At 52.2% G+C, this 21,438-nt stretch overlaps 1 protein-coding gene across 3 annotated transcripts; it reads right to left on the bottom strand.

Annotated features, from left to right (window-relative positions):
• Nucleotides 1-706: 706 nt before the first annotated feature.
• On the bottom strand, nt 707-20,852 carry PKM (pyruvate kinase M1/2). Of its 3 annotated transcripts, none has more exons than XM_038147035.1 (11): nt 20,696-20,852; nt 15,144-15,313; nt 14,684-14,775; nt 11,318-11,449; nt 10,940-11,126; nt 9,904-10,174; nt 9,493-9,643; nt 8,070-8,222; nt 4,861-5,027; nt 2,048-2,229; nt 707-1,497 (listed from the first exon to the last, which is right to left on the bottom strand). In XM_038147035.1, exons 2-11 carry the CDS (start codon nt 15,292-15,294, stop codon nt 1,391-1,393), a joined length of 1,593 nt encoding a protein of 530 aa, XP_038002963.1. In that variant the 5' UTR covers nt 15,295-15,313; nt 20,696-20,852; the 3' UTR covers nt 707-1,390. The 3 variants fall into 3 exon arrangements, with proteins under 3 accessions (XP_038002963.1, XP_038002962.1, XP_038002961.1); XM_038147034.1 differs by lacking the exons at nt 4,861-5,027; nt 20,696-20,852 and adding exons at nt 4,262-4,428; nt 15,527-15,581; XM_038147033.1 differs by lacking the exon at nt 20,696-20,852 and adding an exon at nt 15,527-15,581.
• Between the last annotated feature and the right edge of the window lie 586 nt (nt 20,853-21,438).

A 21,438-nucleotide genomic window follows, 5' to 3' on the forward strand; every position in this document is an offset into this window, starting at 1 on the left:
CATTGGCTCCCAGCGCCCAGTCCCGCCTCCCCCACGCTGAGTACCACATCCCGCCCCCACAGGCCCCGCCCACCGCCGTGAGGGCCGGAGCCGGGCGGGGTCCCGCCCTTAAAGGGACCGCGGTGCAGCCTCTTAAAGGGGCCGCGCGGCGGGGAGCTCCGGGCTTGCTCCGCCCCGGGCGGGTCTCAGGCCACGCCGGAGCCACCCTGAGCTCCCGGGGGAAAGCAGCCTGGGTGGCATCTAGGCTCCCCGGTCTCCTGCTGGCTTTCGCCCCCAGGCACGGAAACCCCAGCTCCCATAGACCCCGCTCCTGTAGAGCCCCCAGCCCTACGGACTGCTGTGGCCCACTCCCCGCTCCAACAGATGCCTCCAGCCCTGTCGTTCCCTCCCTGGAACGCCTTAGGCCCGTTTAGCCCCTCCACCCCTGCAAGCAGCCCCAACTCCAGCAAACTCCTCCACTGGCCCCCCCTCACACTGCAGCTCCTTCCCCCAGCCCCTGCAGACCCCCACACCAGCCTCCCCTACTGCCTACAGCTCCCAGACCAGACAGCCCACGCCCTGCAGACTCCTTCACCAGATCCCCACCCGCAACCCTAAGCACTTCCCCACCCTTACAGACCTCCCCAGCTCCTACAGCCCCTTCACCAGATCTCCCCCTACCCCTGCAGAGCCCTCACCAACCCCCAAGGAGCAGCTCAACACAGCAGGTGCTTCAGCTTCTCTTTATTGATGGACAGTTGTGCTCTCCCACCCCAGGGGCCCATCGGAGTGCTGGGTGAGGGGGGGCTCTGGGGCGGTGGGGGGACATGACTAACACAGGAGACAACGCTGCAAGGGGAGCACGGGAAGCTCTGTGCATGGAGCCAACATCCTTCCCCTGCCCCCATTCCCGAAACAGCCAGCTGAGAAAGGCTAAAATCTGCCTTGGACTGGGTCTGGAGAGGCGTGTAGCCATTACAGGAGGGAGGAGTAGCAGCTTGCCTCGAGCAAGGAGGGGTCCAGCAGAACCCTGACCACGCATCGCCTCTCCCCTTCCCCAAAACCCCACAACAGGGCCAGGAAAAGGGACATTTCACACTCTGAGCACAGTCACCTGGAAAGAGGAGTCCCAACAGCACGCAGGAACCTCCTACGCTGACTCCAACACACATCAAGGCAGGACTTTAACTACGGGGAGAGATTTTTAAAAAACTAAACACTTCAAGTATTTTTTTTAGTGATTTAAGGTCTCTTGCCCCTGCTGCTGCTGCACTGGGTGGTGTTTAGCAACCTACATCCACTCTAGGGACAAGGACAACAGCGCAAGCGATGGCTGGTCTACTGCAAGGGGAGACAGGGCAGTGGGGTGGTGGGAGGGGATGGGGGTAGGGGAAGAAGGCCCAGTGGGCACTCAGGGTACGGGCACCACACGCATGGTGTTGGTGTAGCCAGAGCCAGGGCGCCAGCCCGTCAGCACGACCACCAGGTCGCCGCTCTTGAAGAACCCTCGAGCTTTGCCTAGGAGAGAAGAGGGAGGCGTCAGAGCCCAGTCCCACCCCGTCCTCCTTGCCGTGGGGCAACGGTGCTCATCACCCACTCCCCAAGTCACTAAGGCTGCCTGTGCCACAGCAGCTGGGGCTCCAGCAGGGCATCAAAACCCCACCTTCCTGCTGCCCACCCATTTGACACCCTTTGCCTCTGATAGGGGGTTCTCTGCAACAGAGTTTGAAATTCCACAGCACATGATTTGGAGGAGTGCAGGACAGAGTCAACCCCACTCCAGGCTTCCCCCATCCTTCAGGAGTGGTGAGTGTCACAGGTCTATCACTCACCACCATAGACCCAACCTGGTCTTCTGCTGGAAGCTCCTGAAAGGCAGCTGTGCCAAACCCACCACCCCATTTCCCAATCGGATGTGGTTCTGCTCGTGCAACCACCACCCGTTTCCTGTCCGGATCCAGTTACCACACAGGCAGCCAGTTCCTCTCTTCCCATCACCAGTGACCCCAAAGTACCACCTAGGTGCTCAGGGCCACCACGTCCCGGGGAGGGGGAGGGTGCCACTCACCAACATTCATGGCCAGGGCGACGCGCAGATCCACGTCCTCGGCCCAGGCGTCCAGGGCGGGGTCCTTGCAGAGCACGGGGAAGATGCCCCGGTACAGGTGGGCCTGGCGCGCCGTCTGCTCATTGCGGGTGATGGCGATGATGGGGGCCCGCGGGCGGTACCGCGACACCAGGTGTGCCGACCTGCAGGGGAAACAGCCACGGTGGGGCTCCACACAGCCAGCACGGCCTCCGGAGAGGACACCTGGGAACGGCCTGCGGGGGCACAGCAGCCCCAAGGTCTGTCTGTCAGCCACCAGGGCTCCGCAAAACCCCTGGGGGGATGTGACCAGTCTCCACAAAAGCCACTCACTAACCAGCCCGATGCTCTGCTGGACTCCCAGTTAGGCAACTGGGCAGACCACCACTCTCTCCACTGGTGGTGACAATCTCCCCACCTCCAAATTTAGCAAGTGCCATCAGGGTGTTTGGGTCCCTGAACAAGCCTTTGCTTGTCTCTGTTGCTATGTTAGGGTGGCAAGGTGCCATTTATTCTGGCTTTCACCAGCAGGCCTTGGCATCCCAACAGGGGTCCCTGAAAGTTCCCTGTTTTGAGGAGCTCCCGGTTTTCAGGGTGGAAAAGAGCCGGTGCCAGCAGCGCTGCCCAAAGCATGCCAACGAGGAAGCCATCTGCCTCCCAGCCACCTACTGAAGCCAGCAAACAGGCCAGCTGCTCCACACAGAGCTCTGCTCCTGCACCCCCATGGGAAGCAAATGCAACAGAGGCCAAAATTTATACTGGGAAGTTGGGCACAAAGTCTTTAAAATGCCTTAAAACAGCAGCAGCACAGCCTGGGTGGGGACTAGACTACAGCTTTTCTTTCTCTGAGCACTGCTGAGGGAGACCATCTGCAAACAGATTCAAACTGCAAGGCTGTGGCATCTGCAGCTCCATCTTTCCAATGGACATGCTGGTGTCTCCACTTGCTTTTGCAGCCTCATTCAGTGGAACCAAGCTCAGCAACACGCAGATGCACAGTTTGCTGCTTAAAGCAGGGGCCAGCAGACTGCTCCAAGCACCCAACCACACATGCCAGCTCTCAGACAATCCTTCCCACACTGTCCGAGCCCCCTCCCGTGAGATCCGGGAGATTCAGGTACTCACAAGAGTTAACCTAATCCACAGCTAAAAATATTCAAATATCAGAGTTCAAATCTCTTTAAGAAGGTCAAGTGTAAGGCTGGAACATTTGTCAAAGAAACATTAGAAGCATGAGGATATCCAGAACTCGGTGCTTGTAGTTCCCTCCTCATCTCTGCAGAAAGTCATTTTCTGCTCGAAATGATTGAAGCTGTACGTTTTGGTGAAGGTTTCACCGATGGTCTGCATCTTCAGGTACGTGTGCCCCACTACTGTTTTGGTGTGAATCCAGCATGAGAAATCCTGATCTCCTTCCAGAAAGCAGTCTGAGACTTATGGTCGGATGTGCTTTAGAAGCAGGCAGCCCAGGTCCTCCAGATGGAAGAGCTGATCCATGAGGCTCCAGCTCCTATTCCACAACTGGAAGAACAAATCTCTGCTTGGCAGCTGTCACCGTTGCTGGACAGAAATCCCAAACTACATTGTTCCAGCACACTTCACCTGCAGACACTAAGCTCACCTGGTGCTTGCCAGAAGCCTGTCTGGGCAGAGAGATTACCTGCAGGCAGGGACAAGGAATCCTGAAAGAGGACATTTCCAACACTTTCCATTTCCCTGCCTACCAATCGCAGGCTGCGCAGTCCCTCTTCGCCCCTTGGGCTCAGGCAAGCAGGGCTGATGACTGCAAAGTCTAGCAAGGGACCAATAATTTGGGTGCTACTAGAAAAGGCCAAAGCCTTGATTTAAAAGAAAAAAATTAGATTCTGCATCCACTGAACTTCAGCCTCACTGTTACATTGACGATTTCTTGCCAAGTAGTTTGAATTGAGGCCGCAACGCTTATTTTCCCTTGGCTCTTCCAGCTGGCGTCACTGCCACTTGCAGCAGTGAGGGGAGGCTGGGCTCGGAGCTGGCGCCACGCTGGCAGAGGCAGGCCGAGGACTCGGAGCGGAGGGATGTGTGTCCATCTCCTGAGGAACCAGCACTGCAGGCACTGCCAGAACCTGACTCCACTGGTCTCTCAAAGCCATGGGATTCTCCTTCCCCCACCCTGTACACAGCAGGCTTGACCTGGGGGCACCTGTTCCCTCCTACCTTCCAGACTTGGTGAGGACAATAATGGCCCCGCTGCAGCACTTGAAGGACGCTTCCACAGCGCCAACTGCAGCGGCCTCGGTGGGGTCGCAGTTGAGGGGGGTCAGGCGACGCAGTTCCTCAAACAACTGCCTGTGAAAGATGGCGGCTTCGGCCTCCCGGGCAATCTACAAGAGCAACACGCGTTCGGAGACAACACTCGCGGCAGGCGCTCGGGCACAGGGCAGGGCGAGGTGCTCCAGCACAGGGTGCCACATCCCTACTGCCAGCCTTTGGCGCTGCCATTAACCAGCGAGCTCAGACTAAGCTCACCCCAACAGCACGTCCCTGCAGAGGAACCACGCCATTCCCAAGGGTTCTTTTTCCAGTGGTGACACCTCGCCCTGTCAAGCCCACACTCAGGTGACACTCATGCCAACTGCCAGGCACTCTCGCTCTGCTCCTGCCTGCTGGGATCCCTCCCTGGCACAGGTCAGCTCATACGGCAGCAGTTGCACAAGGTAGGCATGGGCAGTGAGCAGCAGGCCAAAGACTGCAGTGTTAGAGCGCAGCACGTCCTGCCACGGAAAGGGCTGGCTCAAGCCCCCTCTGAGCCCTACCTGCCAGACTCAGTCAGGACTATCAGGGCTGCAGCTAAAGACTTAAAAGAGGCCTCCACCGCGCCCGCCGCCATGGCATCGGCAGGGTCCCTGTTGTTAACATTGAGGCGTAAAATTTCTTCGAACAGCTGACGATGGAACATTGCGGCCTCAGCCTCACGGGCGATCTGCAGGCCCGAGTGGGAAGGAAGGAGGAGAACAGAGGAAAGAAAAGAAGGAAAGATATACCAGAGTAACAGGAGATCACATTAACTCGCTTAATTGTCATAGTAATGCATGCAAGAGGGTATTAAGGTGAAGCAGTGAAGCTTTTTGTCTCTTGGGTTTTGATTTTGCTAAATGCAACCAGACTAAAATTCACTGTACCACGGGACTGGCAGGTCCCAATCACTGGGCAGGCATTCCAAACATGGTATTTTTGTTGTATTTGGGAGTTCCAGCAGAGCAGGCAAACATAAATTGCTTTTTAAGGAGCAGAACAAGCCAGCTCAGAGCCAGGCCGTGCTTTGTCATGGCTGTTTATGACTTCCCTGAGAGACTCTTATGCCACCTACCTGCCTGCCCATGGTTCTGCCTGCAATTCTGTAAGAGGGAATATCTGGCTTCCTTTCCTAGGCTCCCAACACCAGAGTGCTGCTGGAACAGTTTTCACGGAGCCAACATGCAAGTAACACACTTTAAATGTCACCCCTGAAGGTGGGAGACTGTTCTCTCAGTCTTGTTACATTTAGTTTAACGTCAGGGTCAATGAAGATTTAGTTTAACTTCAGAGTCAATGAAGATTTGGCTTAGCTTGAGAGCAAATAAAGATTTCGTTTGAGAGCCAATAAAGATTTATTTTAACTTGAGAGTCAATAAAGCCTCACATCCAAATGGGATACCAACTTGCTTTTGGTAACAGGGAAATAAACAGGAACAAGTCTTCCTTATAGGGCTGTCACAGTGTAGATGTTGGAGTGTTTGTACAGTGCCAAATATGAGGGACAGAGGCACAACCGAAGGCTTTGTGTTCTGGCTGAGCATTGGCAACAGGTTCAGCAACCTGTTCATCCCAGAATCCTGGGAATCATGTTTAATCATCTCGGAAGGCCTGACAACCCGATAAAGAAGGCTTGCAGAGACTAGAAAAGCATGCAAAGGTTCATGATCCTCTCAAGGACAACTTCACCCAGTTACTCCACAAAGTGAACAGCAGCTACACAAAGCATGACAAGATCGTGTTGAATTAGAGACTGATGTGCCATCACAGTGAAAGCTCTGGAGTTAGAAAAATCAGAATTTTGCTACTCTAGAGTTAATGAATTATTTTATGTGATGCTGGGAATTATCCCTTCCATAGTTATCAGTTTAAGCCAAAGTAGTTAAGTATCTTAGGTCTAAAAATAACAGGACACAGGCAGCAGGCCGGAAGAACAGGCCAGTGCCAACTTGTCCTAAATCATATTGTTACTGCTGGATTTAGATAAAAGGGGAGTATTTGCATCACAACACTTACTCCAAATGCAGGAGCTGGAAGCCTGGCAATTTTTCAGCTCCTGGTAAAAAGGCAGAAGGTAACACAGAGAGCAAATCTGATTTTAGAGGGAAGTCTGCACTCCCCACGTGTAATGGAACGTGGGAATACAGGTGTCTGCTTTGACAGCAGCTGCAGAGGGGCACAGCAATCCTTAACTTCACCACACAGCTGGATCTGCTCAGGCAGGAATAGCTATTGAGGGTTTCCAGTTGGTGCACAGATGGAGATACCAGGGAGGTGGGAGAAAGGAAAATGGAGAGGCTTTTTTAAACCTTGGTCCCATCAGGCAGCATAGCACGGCCAGGATGGGCTTTGAAGTGTGGATCCTGGAGTGGAATGGGAAGGATGCCCACTCCCACCTGCAGCAATCAGCCGGCCCACTATTTGGAAGATTGCTACTGCCTACTTCAGATGGTAACATCCACCTGCACCAGCCACGCTGCAGATCCCCAGACCATGGTTACTCAGGACATGGATGCTGGGCTTGACTAACAAGAATTGAATCAGCTCAGAGGAAAGATCCTCACTGTACTGCATGTGCTCCTACCATTAGAGTTGGCACCTTGCTGCCAGGAACATCTCACACTTAGTCAATCTGTATTTCAATTTGTGCACAGTGTTAAAGCCTTCAGTGCTTCAGGTAGAATGAACACCATGCCCAGGTCTGTAGGAAGAGGGAAGTACATGCAACAGATCCTCAAATCAGGCTACAGGTACAACACAACCTGCCCAGACCAAAGCTTTAATGCCAGGATAGAAACCCAGGTGTAAGGTTTGCTGCAGCAAGTTCCCAAGTCTTGGTAGGCAGTTGATCCTTATGATTTAGGGGTTGGAAAAGGAGGGAGAAGCTTTAAGGTACACTGTTAGCATTTGGCCTGTAAAGAAGCACCACTGCCCACTGATCTTAAGTTATATTTTGCATTTGCTTCATTCAAAAAAAAACACTCCATATTGAGGTAAAAGATGTTTAGGCAACACACTGCAAACCAACACTGGCCGAGTTGGATAACATATAGAAGCGGAATTACAAATGAAACTGGCGAGAGTTAGAACTTGTGATGTGATTCACATTGTGTTGTGATTCACAGCACTGGTAACTGGGGAGCAGCAACGCTCACAGGTACTTGACATGAGGCTTATATCAGCTGAAACACGAACTTGAAGCAGAGCAGAGGTTTCTGGCAGTTCAGGCATGTAAAAATATGGTGCTGTCAGTAGTCATGCAACAAACCCCCCCCAACCCCACAGCAGGTGCTGAATGCAACAGCACTGTAAATCACCCTCAGGAGCCTCCCCACCCCCTTCCATGCAGGACTCGGCCAAAACCTTTCATTATCTATAGATAAACTGCTTAAAGCAGCTCCTTGACTCTGCAGAAGTTTAAGGCATTTAATATGCCACTGCAAGAGGACATTGGATAAAATTTCTATTGAGGTAAAAAGAAATGGGAAGTTTTATATCTCAGCATTTCAGAGCAGCTCTCAGCTCTGCTTGGCAAGTTTGGAGCACACAAAATGAGATTCCAGGCCCTCAGGACCATGTTTGTTAAAAAAACAAGTCAGCCACAGCAGAGCGTGAGGAAAAAAAAATGGCTATTTTAAGCAGCCTTTTAGGCCTTTGAGTGGCCAGCTCAGGTGGCCCAGAGCAAGGTGGCATCCCTGTCCCCAGCAGGGCAGGGCAGGGCAGTACTCACAGCGTGCTGCATGCGCACAGCCTCGAGGGGATAGTCTCCCTTGGCTGTTTCCCCGGACAGCATGATGCAGTCCGCTCCGTCCAGGACGGCGTTGGCGACGTCGCTGCCCTCAGCACGGGTCGGGCGAGGCTTCTTGATCATGCTTTCCAGCATCTGGGAGAGAACAAACCCACAGGGATCAACACACTGCCAGAGGAAGCAGCTGCACTTCAATACTCCTTATGGCTGGGGCAAAAAGTGGGATGCAACCTCAGGAATCCAGTTGTTCTCCATAGGTATGGAACAGAAAGAGGGTCTGGTCCCTAAACCAGTTTTGATTTAAAGCCTCCCTCAGTAAGCAAAATTACCCATTTCATTTTATACCCATTCCACATTTAGTTCTTTTCCAGGGAGATTTAAGCCACACAACATCCCAAACAAAATACTCCAACCTTTAACTTCTCAGCACAAAGCTTGGTCCAAGGAACTCGGAGCTCTTTAGAGCAGTGTGGCATTAGACATATTTATGGAAAGCTCAAATCCAGTCACACATTCTCAAATTTAGGGATTTTATCATCCAGAAATCATTAAGAGCAGGGTCTGCACCAATGAAGTCACCCTCCCCCAACACAAGATTTCAAATGCTTTGGACAATATGTACAGGGTAGTAAATTCAAAACCAGCTTTCTAAGCATCCTCACTTAAAGGAGTGGAAAACAGGACAGCTTTCCATGAGGTGAGCACTTCCTAATCCCTTCTCCTGTCTTCCTCGGGTGCTCAGCTTCCCCCCAGCTGGAGCTCACCAGTTGTTTAAACACTATTTGCTTCACCCACGGGACATTGCCTTGAGGCTGTGTTTGAGCTGCATTTCTGTAGCAATACAGGAAAAAGGAGCACATGCAACTGTAAATCCAGAACCTTCTCTAATGACTACTGTCTAAAGAAGCCTTCACTTCAAGCCTGTGTGCAGAGCAAGGACAGTCAGGAAACCAGTCCTCCCAGTGCTCAAGGACTGTGCAAGTGATCCCTACCACTCCCAGAAAAAGGAGAAGGATCCTTTACTCAGTTCCTTTTGAGCTGCAGTGTAGGTACATTTTCTGAGACACCTGGGAACCCCAGCAATCCTTCCCTGTCAGGCAGGGATGAGCTGCCACAAGATGCCAAGAAAAAGCATGTGCTATTTTCCCCGTGAATTTGCAAGGCCAGCCCCAAAGGCTCATTACCACATGATATTTTGAGGCATATAACCTTTGGCAAGAGGTCCCATAATCGAACTGGGAAAAGATCCCAAACACAGAAATGGCTAAATATGAGCTTTTTAGCCATGAGCAAAACTTCTCTACATCTCACTCTTTAACCAATGCCATCAACCCCATGGCTGCCCCCAACATTCCCTCCTGGCCAGACTGTGGCAGTGAGGAGCCAAAGGTGGTGTTTCCAGTACCTGAGTGGCACAGATGATGGGTTTGCCAGCCCTGTTGCAGCGCCCAATCATCATCTTCTGGGCGAGGAAGACTTTTTCAGCTGGGATCTCGATTCCCAGGTCACCGCGGGCCACCATGATGCCATCGCTGGCCTCCATGATCTCATCAAACCTGACAGCGAGACAAGAGCTGTGTTATCCCATTTGTTCTGCAAAGCACCTTTCCATCCGTCTGTCCTGCTCTGAAAGGAGCACTCACGCTTTTCATGGGCTGTTTGGGTTCTTGCAATGCCAAGGAAGGAGGAAGAAAACCAGAAGCAAGGCACAGCACATATTCAGTGCTACACAAAGCTGCCTGAAGCTACAAAAAGGGAGCGTGAGTTGCTTTATTTCAGCGTGACAAACCCCAACCATCCCCTGCACAAAGCTCACCTGCGCACACCCTCATGGTTCTCGATCTTGCTGATGATCTTGATGTTCTTTCCCTTTTCCCCCAGCACCTTCCTGACAGCGTGGACATCAGAAGCCTTGCGGATGAAGGAAGCAAACACCATATCCACGTTCTGCTCCACACCAAATTTTAGGTCCTGAATGTCCTTTTCGGAGACAGCAGGCAGGTCGACGGCAGCGCCGGGCAGGTTCACGCCCTTCTTGCTGCCGAGCATGCCGCCGTTCTCAATCTCCGTCATGACATAGTCCTTCCCTGAAACACAGGTTCCCATGGTCAGTGTTTACAGGACAGCTCCCGCTACCAACTCCCACACCACCTCCCTGCCTGGGAAGCGCGGCGTCAACAGCGGCACACACGATGAAAAGCACACCGCATCTCTTCAGAGCAGTTCTGTACCACACAAGCTTGCAGTTTACCCTTGGGAACACAATAGATTGGTCTAAAACAACTTCTAGGCTGTTCCTGAATAAGATAAGCAGCTGTTCACTGCAGGAGGTTGGGATTGCCTCCCCCAAGAAAAGCTAGCAGGTTGCAATTTTGCACACAGAGCCCTGCAACACCAAAGCCTCACCTCCCACTCCCTACATGCTCACAGATTCAGAGGCTTGAGGCTATAGTAATATAGGCACCACTATAAAGGGAGCATTATGGAAATAACCTTGCCTCTACATTACCGGTTAAAACTAGCTCTGTCTCTTAACTACAAAACCCAGGGTCTGTGCTGCAAAACCAGTTAAATCCTTCATTAATTAGCCTGGCTGATCATGAACAGTGGTATGGCTCTACCACACATTCCCCTTTGAAGATGGGGTTTAGATGCCAGTCCAGTGACACCCAGCTGAAGTTAGTTTTTGGAAAGTTCCTATGCTTGAGATAGAGAAATTTCATTTAAAGTCTCACTAAACCATCAAGAATCATGTTCTCCTTTCTACAACACACAACTGCAAACTAAGGAACGGTTACTGGAGGGAAACCACAAGTATGTCCTGAGGAACACACTAACAGGCTGTTACCCACCTTTCTCCCTAACCACCAAAGAAATCAGACCATCATCCACATAGATTTTGCTGCCAACTTCTACAACTTTGATGAGATTCTTGTAGTCCACCCAGAGCGTGTTGTCATCACAGTTCTCCATGAAGGCATCGTCCAGGGTCACTTTTAGCTGAGCGCCCTTCTTCAGCTCCACTTCTGCTGTGCCACTCTGTGACAAAAAAAAACAGTAAAAACCAGTACACCACCACCTTGCAGCCCACAGCAGCTTGTCAGAACTTTTGGGAGGTAGTTTGTTACCTCATTTCCTATGACTTTTTTTTTTGTTCGGAAATGGCCACAGGCTTAACATGGAATCGAGTCTGTGTGATGAAAACAGTCTGATAAAAAAAAGCAACTTACTCCCTTAATGAGGCCAGTTCGGATTTCAGGTCCCTTGGTGTCCAGTGCAATAGCCACAGGTCTGTAGGTGATGGGATCAGAGGCAAAGCTCTCTGCGGCTTCTCGCACATTCTTGATTGTGCCCTCATGATACTGGCAAGAAAAGAAAAAAGATGGAAGTGTAAAGCTGGTTCTACTTACTGCTTATGGAAAAGATGCCAGTGCACCCCAGAGGCTGCCCAAGCTGACCGCTCTGCTCCCAGTTTCAGTTCTACCTTCAAAATTTAACCCAGACAAAGCTTCCAGTAAAGCACAGTGCGAGGATACAAGGGCCTTCCTGCCATCAAGGTGGAGTCTGGAAGTTATCTGGTGTGCCCTCAGATCTAATTCCAGGAGGACAACTCAAGGAGACAGTCCCGAGGCCTGGCTGAAGTGATTTTTCATGAGGACACACATCTGCCTAACAAAGGTTGTGATATTTTGGTTGTGAAAATCCCTTTGCTGGGATTTTCTTCTCCTGAGAAGCTGAGAGGGCCTCAGCTTCAAGTGTAAACGGTTTGTTATCTGCTGCTGTGGGATGCAGCAGGTGCTTCCTCCATTGCTCAGTGTGGGATGTTTCTCTTGGTGGCCAATCCAGGAGGCAGCAGCTCTCAGACTCTCTGGGAGTCACAGCACTTTGTTATTCATTCCTTTCTATTCCTGTCTCGCCTTCTGATGACTCTTTCTCTCTGTTCTTTGTGGTACAGTTATAGTGTGGTCTTTTTAATGTAATATATATCATAATGTAATAAACCAGCTTCTGAAATGGAGTCAGGATCTCTCCTTCCCTTCACCGAGTCCTGACTGCCCAGAAGACCCACGGCAATACAAAGGTGGCTCACCAACCAAGAGGCCTTTAGGAATAACTTTCCCAAAAGCTTACCTGAACACCTGCCCGTTCAACACAGCAGAATATTCACAGCACCAGCAGCTAGATAACTGTGTGCATTCAAAGAGACCTGATGGCAGGAGAATGTCACAGTGCCACACACGGCTGTGCTCCTCCTCCCATCAGAGCAAGGGAAGATGCCTCTCCACACTGCTAGCTCCCACTTCCAGCGTGACCCACTATCAGTCCTGCAGGTGGACAGGCTTTCACTCTTTGGCCTGAATTCCCACAGATAAAGGATTTGCTAAAAGAATGTTATCCGTGTAAATATTTACAGTTTATTTCCGGAGTCAAAGCAGTCACAGACAGCTCAATAGTCCAGCACCACACACCTGGCTTCCAAACCTTGTCTGTGAGAGCATTTTGCTAAATGCTGCCAGTTTGAAGATAATTTTGTGACAAAACCCATGCCAGCTCCCTCAAATGTGCTACAGATGGCCAAGAGATCAGTTTACTTTACTTGTTTAAATAACATTAAGAGATAACCTCAACTACTTACAACTAGTAAGAGTTGTGTAACACTTGACAGACTTTAGCAGATAAGACATACCCTTTCCTCTCTTGCCACATGGACTGATGGAGTTTGACCTGACTCACCTTAAACACTCGGTTCCCTCATGCCACTCACTCACCCCAGCACGAGCCCTCCACACTGACTTCAGTATCTAGGGGATGATAAGCCAGCACCAGGAAGGTTGGACTGGAAAAAGCCATGCTGAAGTTCACATGTGTGCCCTTAGCCAGAAATACCTAACAGCTGATAACTCTTTATAGCAGGAAAATGAGTCAGTTTATTAACAGTGTGCAAGCTGGGACTGAGATGGCCTTGACCCTTCCAGGCACTGCAGTTGGGGTGGATGCAGCACAGAAAACATGCCCTGACAGTGCCACAACTCTTATCTGAACCCAATCATCTGAGATTTCCATTTTAGTTTGATACCAAGGACCAACTGGCTCCTAGGGAGTCTGACTTTCTGAAGAGTTACACACGCAGAACAGGAACGCAGGCAGAACTGGAGGTAAAAGCCATTTTTAGTCCATGTAAAGTAGAGCCAAGTGGGTGCCAAAGCAGCTCTCGTAAAGGTCAAGCCCTGGTAAATGCTTTGGGGTGGACACAAGAACTGAAGCAGCTGTGACAGATGGAAACTCTTTGGGCCTTCACTGGATACTAGGGCATTTTGGAGGAGCCAGGATGGGACACAAGCTCAGGACTGGCTATGGCTGATGGTCACACTCTGCAGGTGACAGTCACACCAGAGCCTGCAGTCAGCTTTGTTGGTGTGAAATGTGTAATTAGACCTCACACAAAGCAGGAAGACCTCAGCCAAGTTCAGAGACCGCAGCAACTGGGCAATAACGGTGTCAGAATTGCCAGTTTCAGCCTGGCCACCAACTCCCTGATGTGTCACCTGGCCCAAGAGCCACCTAGCTGCAAGGATTTGACTCCTGGGACACAGTTACTCCACACTATTCTTTCTCCAGGCTGATTTCCCAACTGCAAGGCATGCACTGACACTATCCCAGGGTGGTTAGTCAAGGTCTGATGGTTGCCCACAGCCCTTTTGATCCTGACACTGCCCTGTGCTCATTAAAGGCTACCAGGGTGAGAGGCCAAGCTGTTACATACCACGAGGCTCATGGGTCACTAAGTAAAGCTACCTACAGCTGCTACTGGGTGACATTTTGAAAGCTGGAAAGCAGCCAGAGTCAAAAAAACCCCAAAAAAACCTCAGCAGAATGGGATCCTCAGCTCCTCCAGTATCACTGAGGGTGTCAGCTATTTATAGCAATAAGGGCTTGGCTGTCATGGAGTGTTGATTTCTTTCGACCTTATCTTTCTGAGCTCACAACACCACGTCCCAAGCTCCACGGTGGGACCTTCCAGAGTGCCAGCAAGGCATCTGGAGCAGCTGGTTAGCCAGAAAACCCAGGAGCCCATTCTTCCCACTGAGCACAGTAATTACATCAAATCACCAATAACAGATGCCTTTTGATCAGGGTTATTCACGGATCACCTGCTTCCAAAATCCCCAGCAATGCAACAAAAAGTGAGATTAACTGATAGTGTGACCTCCTACAGAGGTGCAAAACAGGGACAGGTCTTCTCAGCTTCTGCTGCTCACTGGGAAGCAGCAGCTTTGGGAACAGCTGGATATGGGGAAGAACTGAAGGATTTAATGGCAAGCAGTTGGCACACAGTGTCAAATGCCAGTTACCTGGCTCCCCGCTACAGGGCAGGGTGTGGAATTGAATTGCTTTCAAAATGGCTCAGAAAATACACTTCAGTGTTATCAACAGTGACGCAGGCTCGGTATGTACAACCGGCATGGCTTCCCCAAAAGCAGCTACTGGACCTTCCCACACCAGGAATGGTCTGGATGAAGCTGGATTTCCCTCCTCCCTGAGGGACAGGATCAGCAGACACACAGGGGCTGTAGCAGCTCAGGCCGCACCCTTACCTCATGGGTGCCGTGAGAGAAGTTGAGGCGGGCAACGTTCATTCCAGATTTAATCATTTCCTTCAGCTTATCCACAGAGCGGGAGGCCGGGCCTAGGAGGAAGAAACAGTTTGAACATTAACTTTAGAAAAATAATGAGGTAACCCACACAGACCAGGCTGTTTCATGTGCAAGAGAAAAGGTAACTGGATACAGCATTGCTCAGCGCTGCAGCAGCAAATATTGTTTTAACTTGCCCACGGAGTGCAGCAGAACCCAAGCGATTCCCATTTCCCTGGATACTGGATTCACTCCCAGCAGTAACACAGGTTAGGCAAACATGGGAAAGTCATGTTCCTTCACCACACAAGTTCAGCCCTGGCAAGGGATGAAAGTCACATCCTTCTCACAATTTCCCTAATAAGTTTCACCAAGGTGTGGGCTCCTAGCTGCAATTCTCTCCTGTCTAGGAATAGCCTACCAATGGTGCAGATGATGCCGGTGTTTCTGGCGATGGTTGGCTCCGAGTCGATGTCCAGGCGGCACATGTGCTCCAGGAAGGTGTCTGCCATGGCAGCATGCAGCTGCTGGGTCTGGATGAAAGCGGTCCCTGCATCGTGGTGCTTCGACATGGTCGATCGATTCCTGTGTCTGCAAGGGAAGAAAGCGGTGCCAGGTTTGGGAATCACCCACCCCAAACTGCCCATCAAGGAGAGACACCAAGACAACAATGTGATGAATATGGAGGTAACGAGAAAGCTGCTACTGGGTCAAACTATCCTTATGTTCCTATTTGAGAATCCTAACAGGCAAGGCACATTTCTATTTCCGTGTCATCCCCCACATGGACCACCCAAAGCTCACCTGCCTTCTATGCAGATGTTCCCTTCATAGCTTCTCTTCATTGCCAGTCTTCCCTCGGAGCTACACAACGCAACAAAATTCAAGCACTTGAGTGCGCAGGCAGAGGTTCTGCCTCCTCCCTCCCAGCTCTCCACTCATTTCTCCTACAGGCCTCAACTGCACGTCCCATCCCACAAGGGACCGGGGCAGCTCGGCGCTGGCGTGACTGCGGCACGCCCGGACACGGGCAACCTTCTGCCCAGGAGCACCTAATCACAGCAAAGCCCGCATAAGCCTAAAGCCCATCCTTTAAGCCTGGACAAGCAAGCGGACTTGAGTTGATCGAACACAACACTTTGGCAGAGAACACATAAAAGGCTGAAGATTTAAGACGCTCAAAAGTCCCTCTTTGAAGATGCTGCAGGTCTCCCCCACCTCCTGCACTCCCCTTCCCCCACAGCACCAAAATTTATCGTAAAGTTTAAAACTGCTCCTATTTTTCAACATTTGGATTAAAAAAACCTCTCTGCACCCAGGCTGTTTGCCTCCTCTGGACTTGAGTTTCCACAACAGCAGGACCAGCCTATTCTTTGGGAACCAACCTATCCTTTGAAGAGGAAGCTGAGCTGAAGCTCAGCAGTCCACTGGGATGGGAGGACATTCATTTCACAGCAGTTCTGGTGCCCCAGGCATTTCTAATTGAAATAATTTTGTTCTCAAGTAGTAGTGGCAGCTCAAAGCTTTGTCTGTTAGACCTGCCCAGGCTAAAATCTCAGCACTACAAATGCCTCTGGTAAAAGAGTGATGCAAGGTGGTGGCTGTCAGCATGGGCAGATCACTCATTTTGCCTTTAAAGATTGGTTTAGCTTCCAACTCTGTGCCCTGGGCATTCAGGAGAGACTCAGAACAGGCATGAGCAGCCTTCATCTCCAAGATGTGCTTATAGAAACATGGGAGCCCAGCTAAAAGCTGTGACAGAGCAGGAATAGAGCTGGGCTTTTGTTCTGCCTGCCCCAGGCAGACAAAGCCCACCAATAAACCACAGAGTGGTGTGAGGGGCACCCACCAGCCAGCTCAGCATATCCAGCTTTGACAGAGAGGCACCAATAAACCCAAAATCTCTGGCAGAGCTGAGCACAGTGAAGGGCAGAGCCTGCTGCCAGCCTGCTGCCGATGCTCCTCCCCTGCTCCACAGCCCTTCCTCACGTACGTGCAGATCCTCGCGCAGGCAGCCCTGACTCACCCTCACCGCGCTGCCATGCGCCACGGAGCAGCCAGGCCAGCAAAAACCATAATTTGACCTGGCAAAGCTTTTTTTCCCTCAGCCCTGCCAGAAGCTGCTGATTCACCGGAGTCACTACAAGAAGGTCTGCCCACATAAAAAGCCCAACAAAGTCTCATTATTATAGGAAAACCCTCTGGTCAGTTCTAAAACATTGTGTTTCAGCCCTCTAACACTTGCTGTTGCACCCTCCGACACCTGCAGAGCAAGGTCAGCTTCCTTAGATGCCAAAAAAAACAAGCTTTTTCTGGGAAATCACCTCCACGCACAGGCAATCGGGTTTGCACAGCTTCTAGGAACAAGTGGAATACTGGACAAGGTAAAACGGAAACCGCAGCAAGAGCGCAATTTGGAACTTTATAAAAAATATTCGAATGAATTCTCCCTGCCTCATGGAAATCCCCCACCCACCCATGTCACTTGCAAATATAATTTTAACACCCTTGAATTCTTTATAAAGAGAAAGGAAAAGTTCACTTCCCAGCCAGTATCCCCTTCACAGGATTTTCCAGCAGTTCCGAGGGCTCAGGAGAATTAACCGCAGACACAGTGACCTTGTCCAGGGGCGAGAGCACAGACGCAGGAGCCAGAGAGTATCACACACACCCATCTGTCCAGGCCCAGGCCCACGACCACCAGGAGTCTTTTCAATACTCCCTCCTGCCTTCCACCACCGTGCATTTACAAGGCATCCACTGAATTTGACTGGAATGACCAGTCTCATATTTATAACAGGAATGTCTGGCATTTCCCACTACTCCGCTTTTTTTAACATCAAACAGAGGAGCAAGGACTTCAAGGACACCAGAAAACACGGAGCACTCAGTCTGGGCAGATTGAGGAAAGGGGGGTGAGCAATACCCTACAATGCCTGAATGTTTCCAGCAGTGAATAAACCTGAATTCATTCCTCAAGCAGTATGGATTAAATCCCCAAATTTACTTGGCCTGCCCATGCTTCAGGCAGGGCATCCCAATGATGTCTGGTATCTCCCCAGCTCCCGAATATTCCAGACTGAGCCATCTGAGGCTGGGACTGGTTTTTACTGTAGCCAGGTGACTAATTTCAGCCAGCTCATGCCACAGGTCAGATGAGAGAAAGCCTAAAATCACAGTCTCTCTGGATATGCCCCTTGGGGATGGAGAAAGGAAGGGAGCAGCAATCCCCACCCAGGCAATCCCCACCCAGGGCCAAGTCTTTGCTGTTACTGGTGACAAAGGGAAGTAGAAAGTGCAGCAGGGGCTGTCCCCAGGCCACAGCCAGAGCTGTGTCACTGCCTGCAGGAACTCCAGCCAGGAGGCTCCCAGGGGGCGATGATTCAGGATTTACTGGTCAGCCTCACTTACACAACCTCATGGATGCTGCAGAACAAGGCTGCTCATGCCCAGTGACCCTGCCCAGAGGCAGAAATGGTTTGAGTTAGTGCTCAGGGCAGGGTTATGAAACCAGGCAGGCCTTCAGATTCCTAAAAGAAGCCTAGAAAATCATCAGCTTTGCTCATTCCACAAGCTAAAGGCACCCAAAAACAGAGAAATGCAGCTCTGCAGAGAAGCAGGTTTTTACCCTGGCCTGGCATCCCCTCTCCCAGGGAGGGAGGACAGCACATTCCTGCCAGGCAGCTGGTGCCGGAGGTGGTGTCTCGACGTTACGTAAGGACAAAATGGCCACCCCAAAATTCCACCCCTTTTCTGCAAGCCTGGATGGAATCCAGGAGCCACCACCTGCTCCTGGCTGGCCGACGCTCTCCCCAGCACTGAGCTGCGGATCCACGGGAGGACAGACCCACAACGGAGACGCCTTCCAGCTTTCTGGCAATGGGGAACAGGAAGATCAGGCTGGCTCTGGCACCTTCCAGTGTGCTGCGAGCTCATCAGCCGTGCCTTTGCTGAGCTGCCCTCCCTGGAAAGCTTAACTAAAAAAAATAAGAGGAGGTGGCAAGCATCGGATGTTTGGCGACGAGAAAGACTTATCTCTCGAGGGTATTTGTAGGACACACCTACAGGCTTAACCTTGCAGAGGACAGGGAGCCTTTCAGCTTGGCAAAAAGCACCTGGCTGCCTTCAGGCAAGCTGTAAAAACCTGCTTTACAGGATAAAAGAAAGCTCGGGGGTTTTCTATTCACATTGAACTAGGCAGAAGTGTAGACCACTGCGCTGCATCCCCACTCCAGGATGGAGATTGCTGCACGTGGCAGCGCCCCGGTACTGCAGCCCCATTCCCTACGTGCCATCCATCACCAGGCGCTGCGGCTCCATCTTCCCCCGGGAGAACAACGGCCAGGCGGGAGATAAAGGACAAGCACGTGCTCCAGCCGGCCTGGGAAACGTCTTACTCCCTTTAAATTAAATTATCAACTTGGTGGGTGGAAAGGGAATTAAGGCCGGCGGTGGATCACTCCGGCTAATAGCAACAAATGAATGTTTTAATAACAGCTTTAGATAGATAAAACAGTAGGTTAAAAAAAAAAAAAAAAAAAAAAAAACACGCAGGCTGCTGCAGACTCTCCAAGCTCTTTATCTAGTGCAAGTGAAGTTTCTCAGAAGGGTTTCACAGGCAGAAGTCCCCGGTTCAAGCACGTGGCTCGCAGCAGTGCTTCCTGCCTCACACAAAAACCTTCTGCTTAATCCGGGGATGGGCTGGAAAGCCGCTGGCACCAGTACGGACCATTAACCCATCGAACTCCTTTATAGTAGCCAGAATTCTGCTCTATAAGCAGGATCTCGGGCATAAAATTACCCTCTTTAGAGGGTATTTTTGTTTTTTAATTAAGCACTTTTAATTGCAAAAGTTCCTGGACGTGTCTGAGTAACCAAAAATTTGTCATCGCACCTTTGAGCCAAGGCAGGTCACGATGAGCAGCAGGAAAATTAAGTTTAACGTGACAAAGATCTTCATAAAACACTGATTTTTTTTGTTAACCTGGGCCTCTCTGATACCGAGTTGCCTTATCAGAACAAAAGCAGGTTTTCAGAGATTGCCGTCTACTTTTAGTACTCTGAGAAGACAGTCGGGAGGTTGCCATTGTCCGCCGACAAAAGCGCTATTCATGCCTTGGTAGCTCTGCAAAGGGGGTTTAAACAGGTTTGAAAGGTTTTCACAGTTCAAGAAACCGTCCTAATCAATTGGATGTGCTTAAGCAGGCACAACTACGGGAGAAGATAAATTCAGAAGGGGCCTTCTCTTCCCGGGGGGGCCGGGAAGAGGCTGCAGCATCACTGGTGGGTGCAGTGAGCCGGACGCTGATTGAAGCCGATGCCCTTCGGGGAACTGCCGGCTCTTACGTGAGTGCGGGCACGGGGGGGGGAGGCGGCCTAGCTCCTCGCTCCATCTGCCTCTGACTCAGCCTCCCGGCAGCTCCTCCGCCGCTGCCCGCACCGGGCGGCAGCCGCAGCGGCGCCGCGCGCTCCGGTGAACGGCACGGCCGCCGGGCACACGCGGGGCTCGCCGCTCCTGCGTGCCCCACTTCATTAACCCGGGCCCTCGCACCCCAGACCGGCCCCCCGCCGCCCCTCCCCGTGCCCGGAGCGGCCGTTTCCCGGCGTGGGCCGTGGGGAGATGCTCGGAGCGGGCGTTCCGCGGCGCGGGATGGGAAGGGATGCTCGGAGCGGGCGCTGCCCGGTGCCGGGTCACGGGGGGATGCTCGGGAAGGGCGTTCCCCGGCGCGGGATCCCGGGGGGATGCTCGGGAAGGGACCGGAGGGCACGCGGGGCCGGGGCTGCGGGCAGCCACGTGCTGGGCGCCGCGAGCCCCCCGCGCGCCCCCTCCTCAACCGCCCCGCGGGGCGCGCGCCCCCTCCCCTCAGCCGCCGCCCGGGGGGACCCTCTCCCGGCGGGCAAAACGCGGGGATAACGGCGGTACCGGCGTGGCCGGCCCCGCCGCTCGCAGCCCCTCAGGGCGCCGTTACCTACCGCCGTTGAGTCACGCCGCTACCGCGTCCTCTCACTCGGAGCGCCGCCGCCGCTCTGCATAGCGCCCCCACACGCCCCGCCAAGGTGATTCCGGCTGGCCGCAGCACCGCCCCCTTCGGATCCCTCCGCCGCCCGCTCAGCCGGGGCCGCAAGGGCGGGGCGCCGGGGCTACTTTCGGGAGGGGACGCACGGAGCACAAGTGGGAGGCGCTGAGTCACGGCACGCGCTCGGCCTGCCAATCAGGAAGCGGCGCGGCCGCCGCGCGCGCGGACGGAGAGTGCTCGTCGCCTTAAAGGGGCCGCGCGCCGGCGCGATGCTCTTAAAGGGGCCGCGGCCCCGGCTGACACCGAGCTCCCCAGCTCACACCAAGCCTCCAGCTCACACCTCAGGGGTCTCTCACTCTGAGTGGGGGGCAGCGGCTCTGCGTGTTTTGGGGTGCTTTGGAGGCTCCTGAGACCCTCCAATGGGGACACTGGGAATCTCCGTAGTGGGGCTACAAGGACACAGTACTGGAGACATGAGGCTGCAGATGTTGGTGACATGGTGCTGATGTCCCAGGGAACTGGAACAGAGGTTAGACAGAGTTAGGAGGAATAAAGTGGATATTTATTGAAGTGCCTCCAAAGGCCACACCCTGGCAGTACCTGAGCCACAGTCGTGGCTCTGCCTGGATGGCTCCAAGACGGAAGCAAAAGAGGGTTTGGTCATGAAATCTCACATTTTTGTAAGTTTTATTCCTTTTG

The sequence above is a fragment of the Motacilla alba genome, chromosome 10 (assembly GCF_015832195.1).
Source record: "Motacilla alba alba isolate MOTALB_02 chromosome 10, Motacilla_alba_V1.0_pri, whole genome shotgun sequence".
Classification (NCBI taxonomy): domain Eukaryota; kingdom Metazoa; phylum Chordata; class Aves; order Passeriformes; family Motacillidae; genus Motacilla; species Motacilla alba.

Excerpts from the sequence above, each read along its gene's own strand:
- PKM (XM_038147034.1), bottom strand. The coding sequence starts at position 15,567 with ATGAAGAGAAGCTATGAAGGGAACATCTGCATAGAAGGCAG. Across the intron at positions 8,223-9,492 it reads CCATCATCTGTGCCACTCAG|ATGCTGGAAAGCATGATCAA; the intron begins GTACTGGAAACA and ends GTTCTCTCCCAG. Across the intron at positions 1,498-2,047 it reads CGCCCTGGCCATGAATGTTG|GCAAAGCTCGAGGGTTCTTC; the intron begins GTGAGTGGCACC and ends CTTCTCTCCTAG.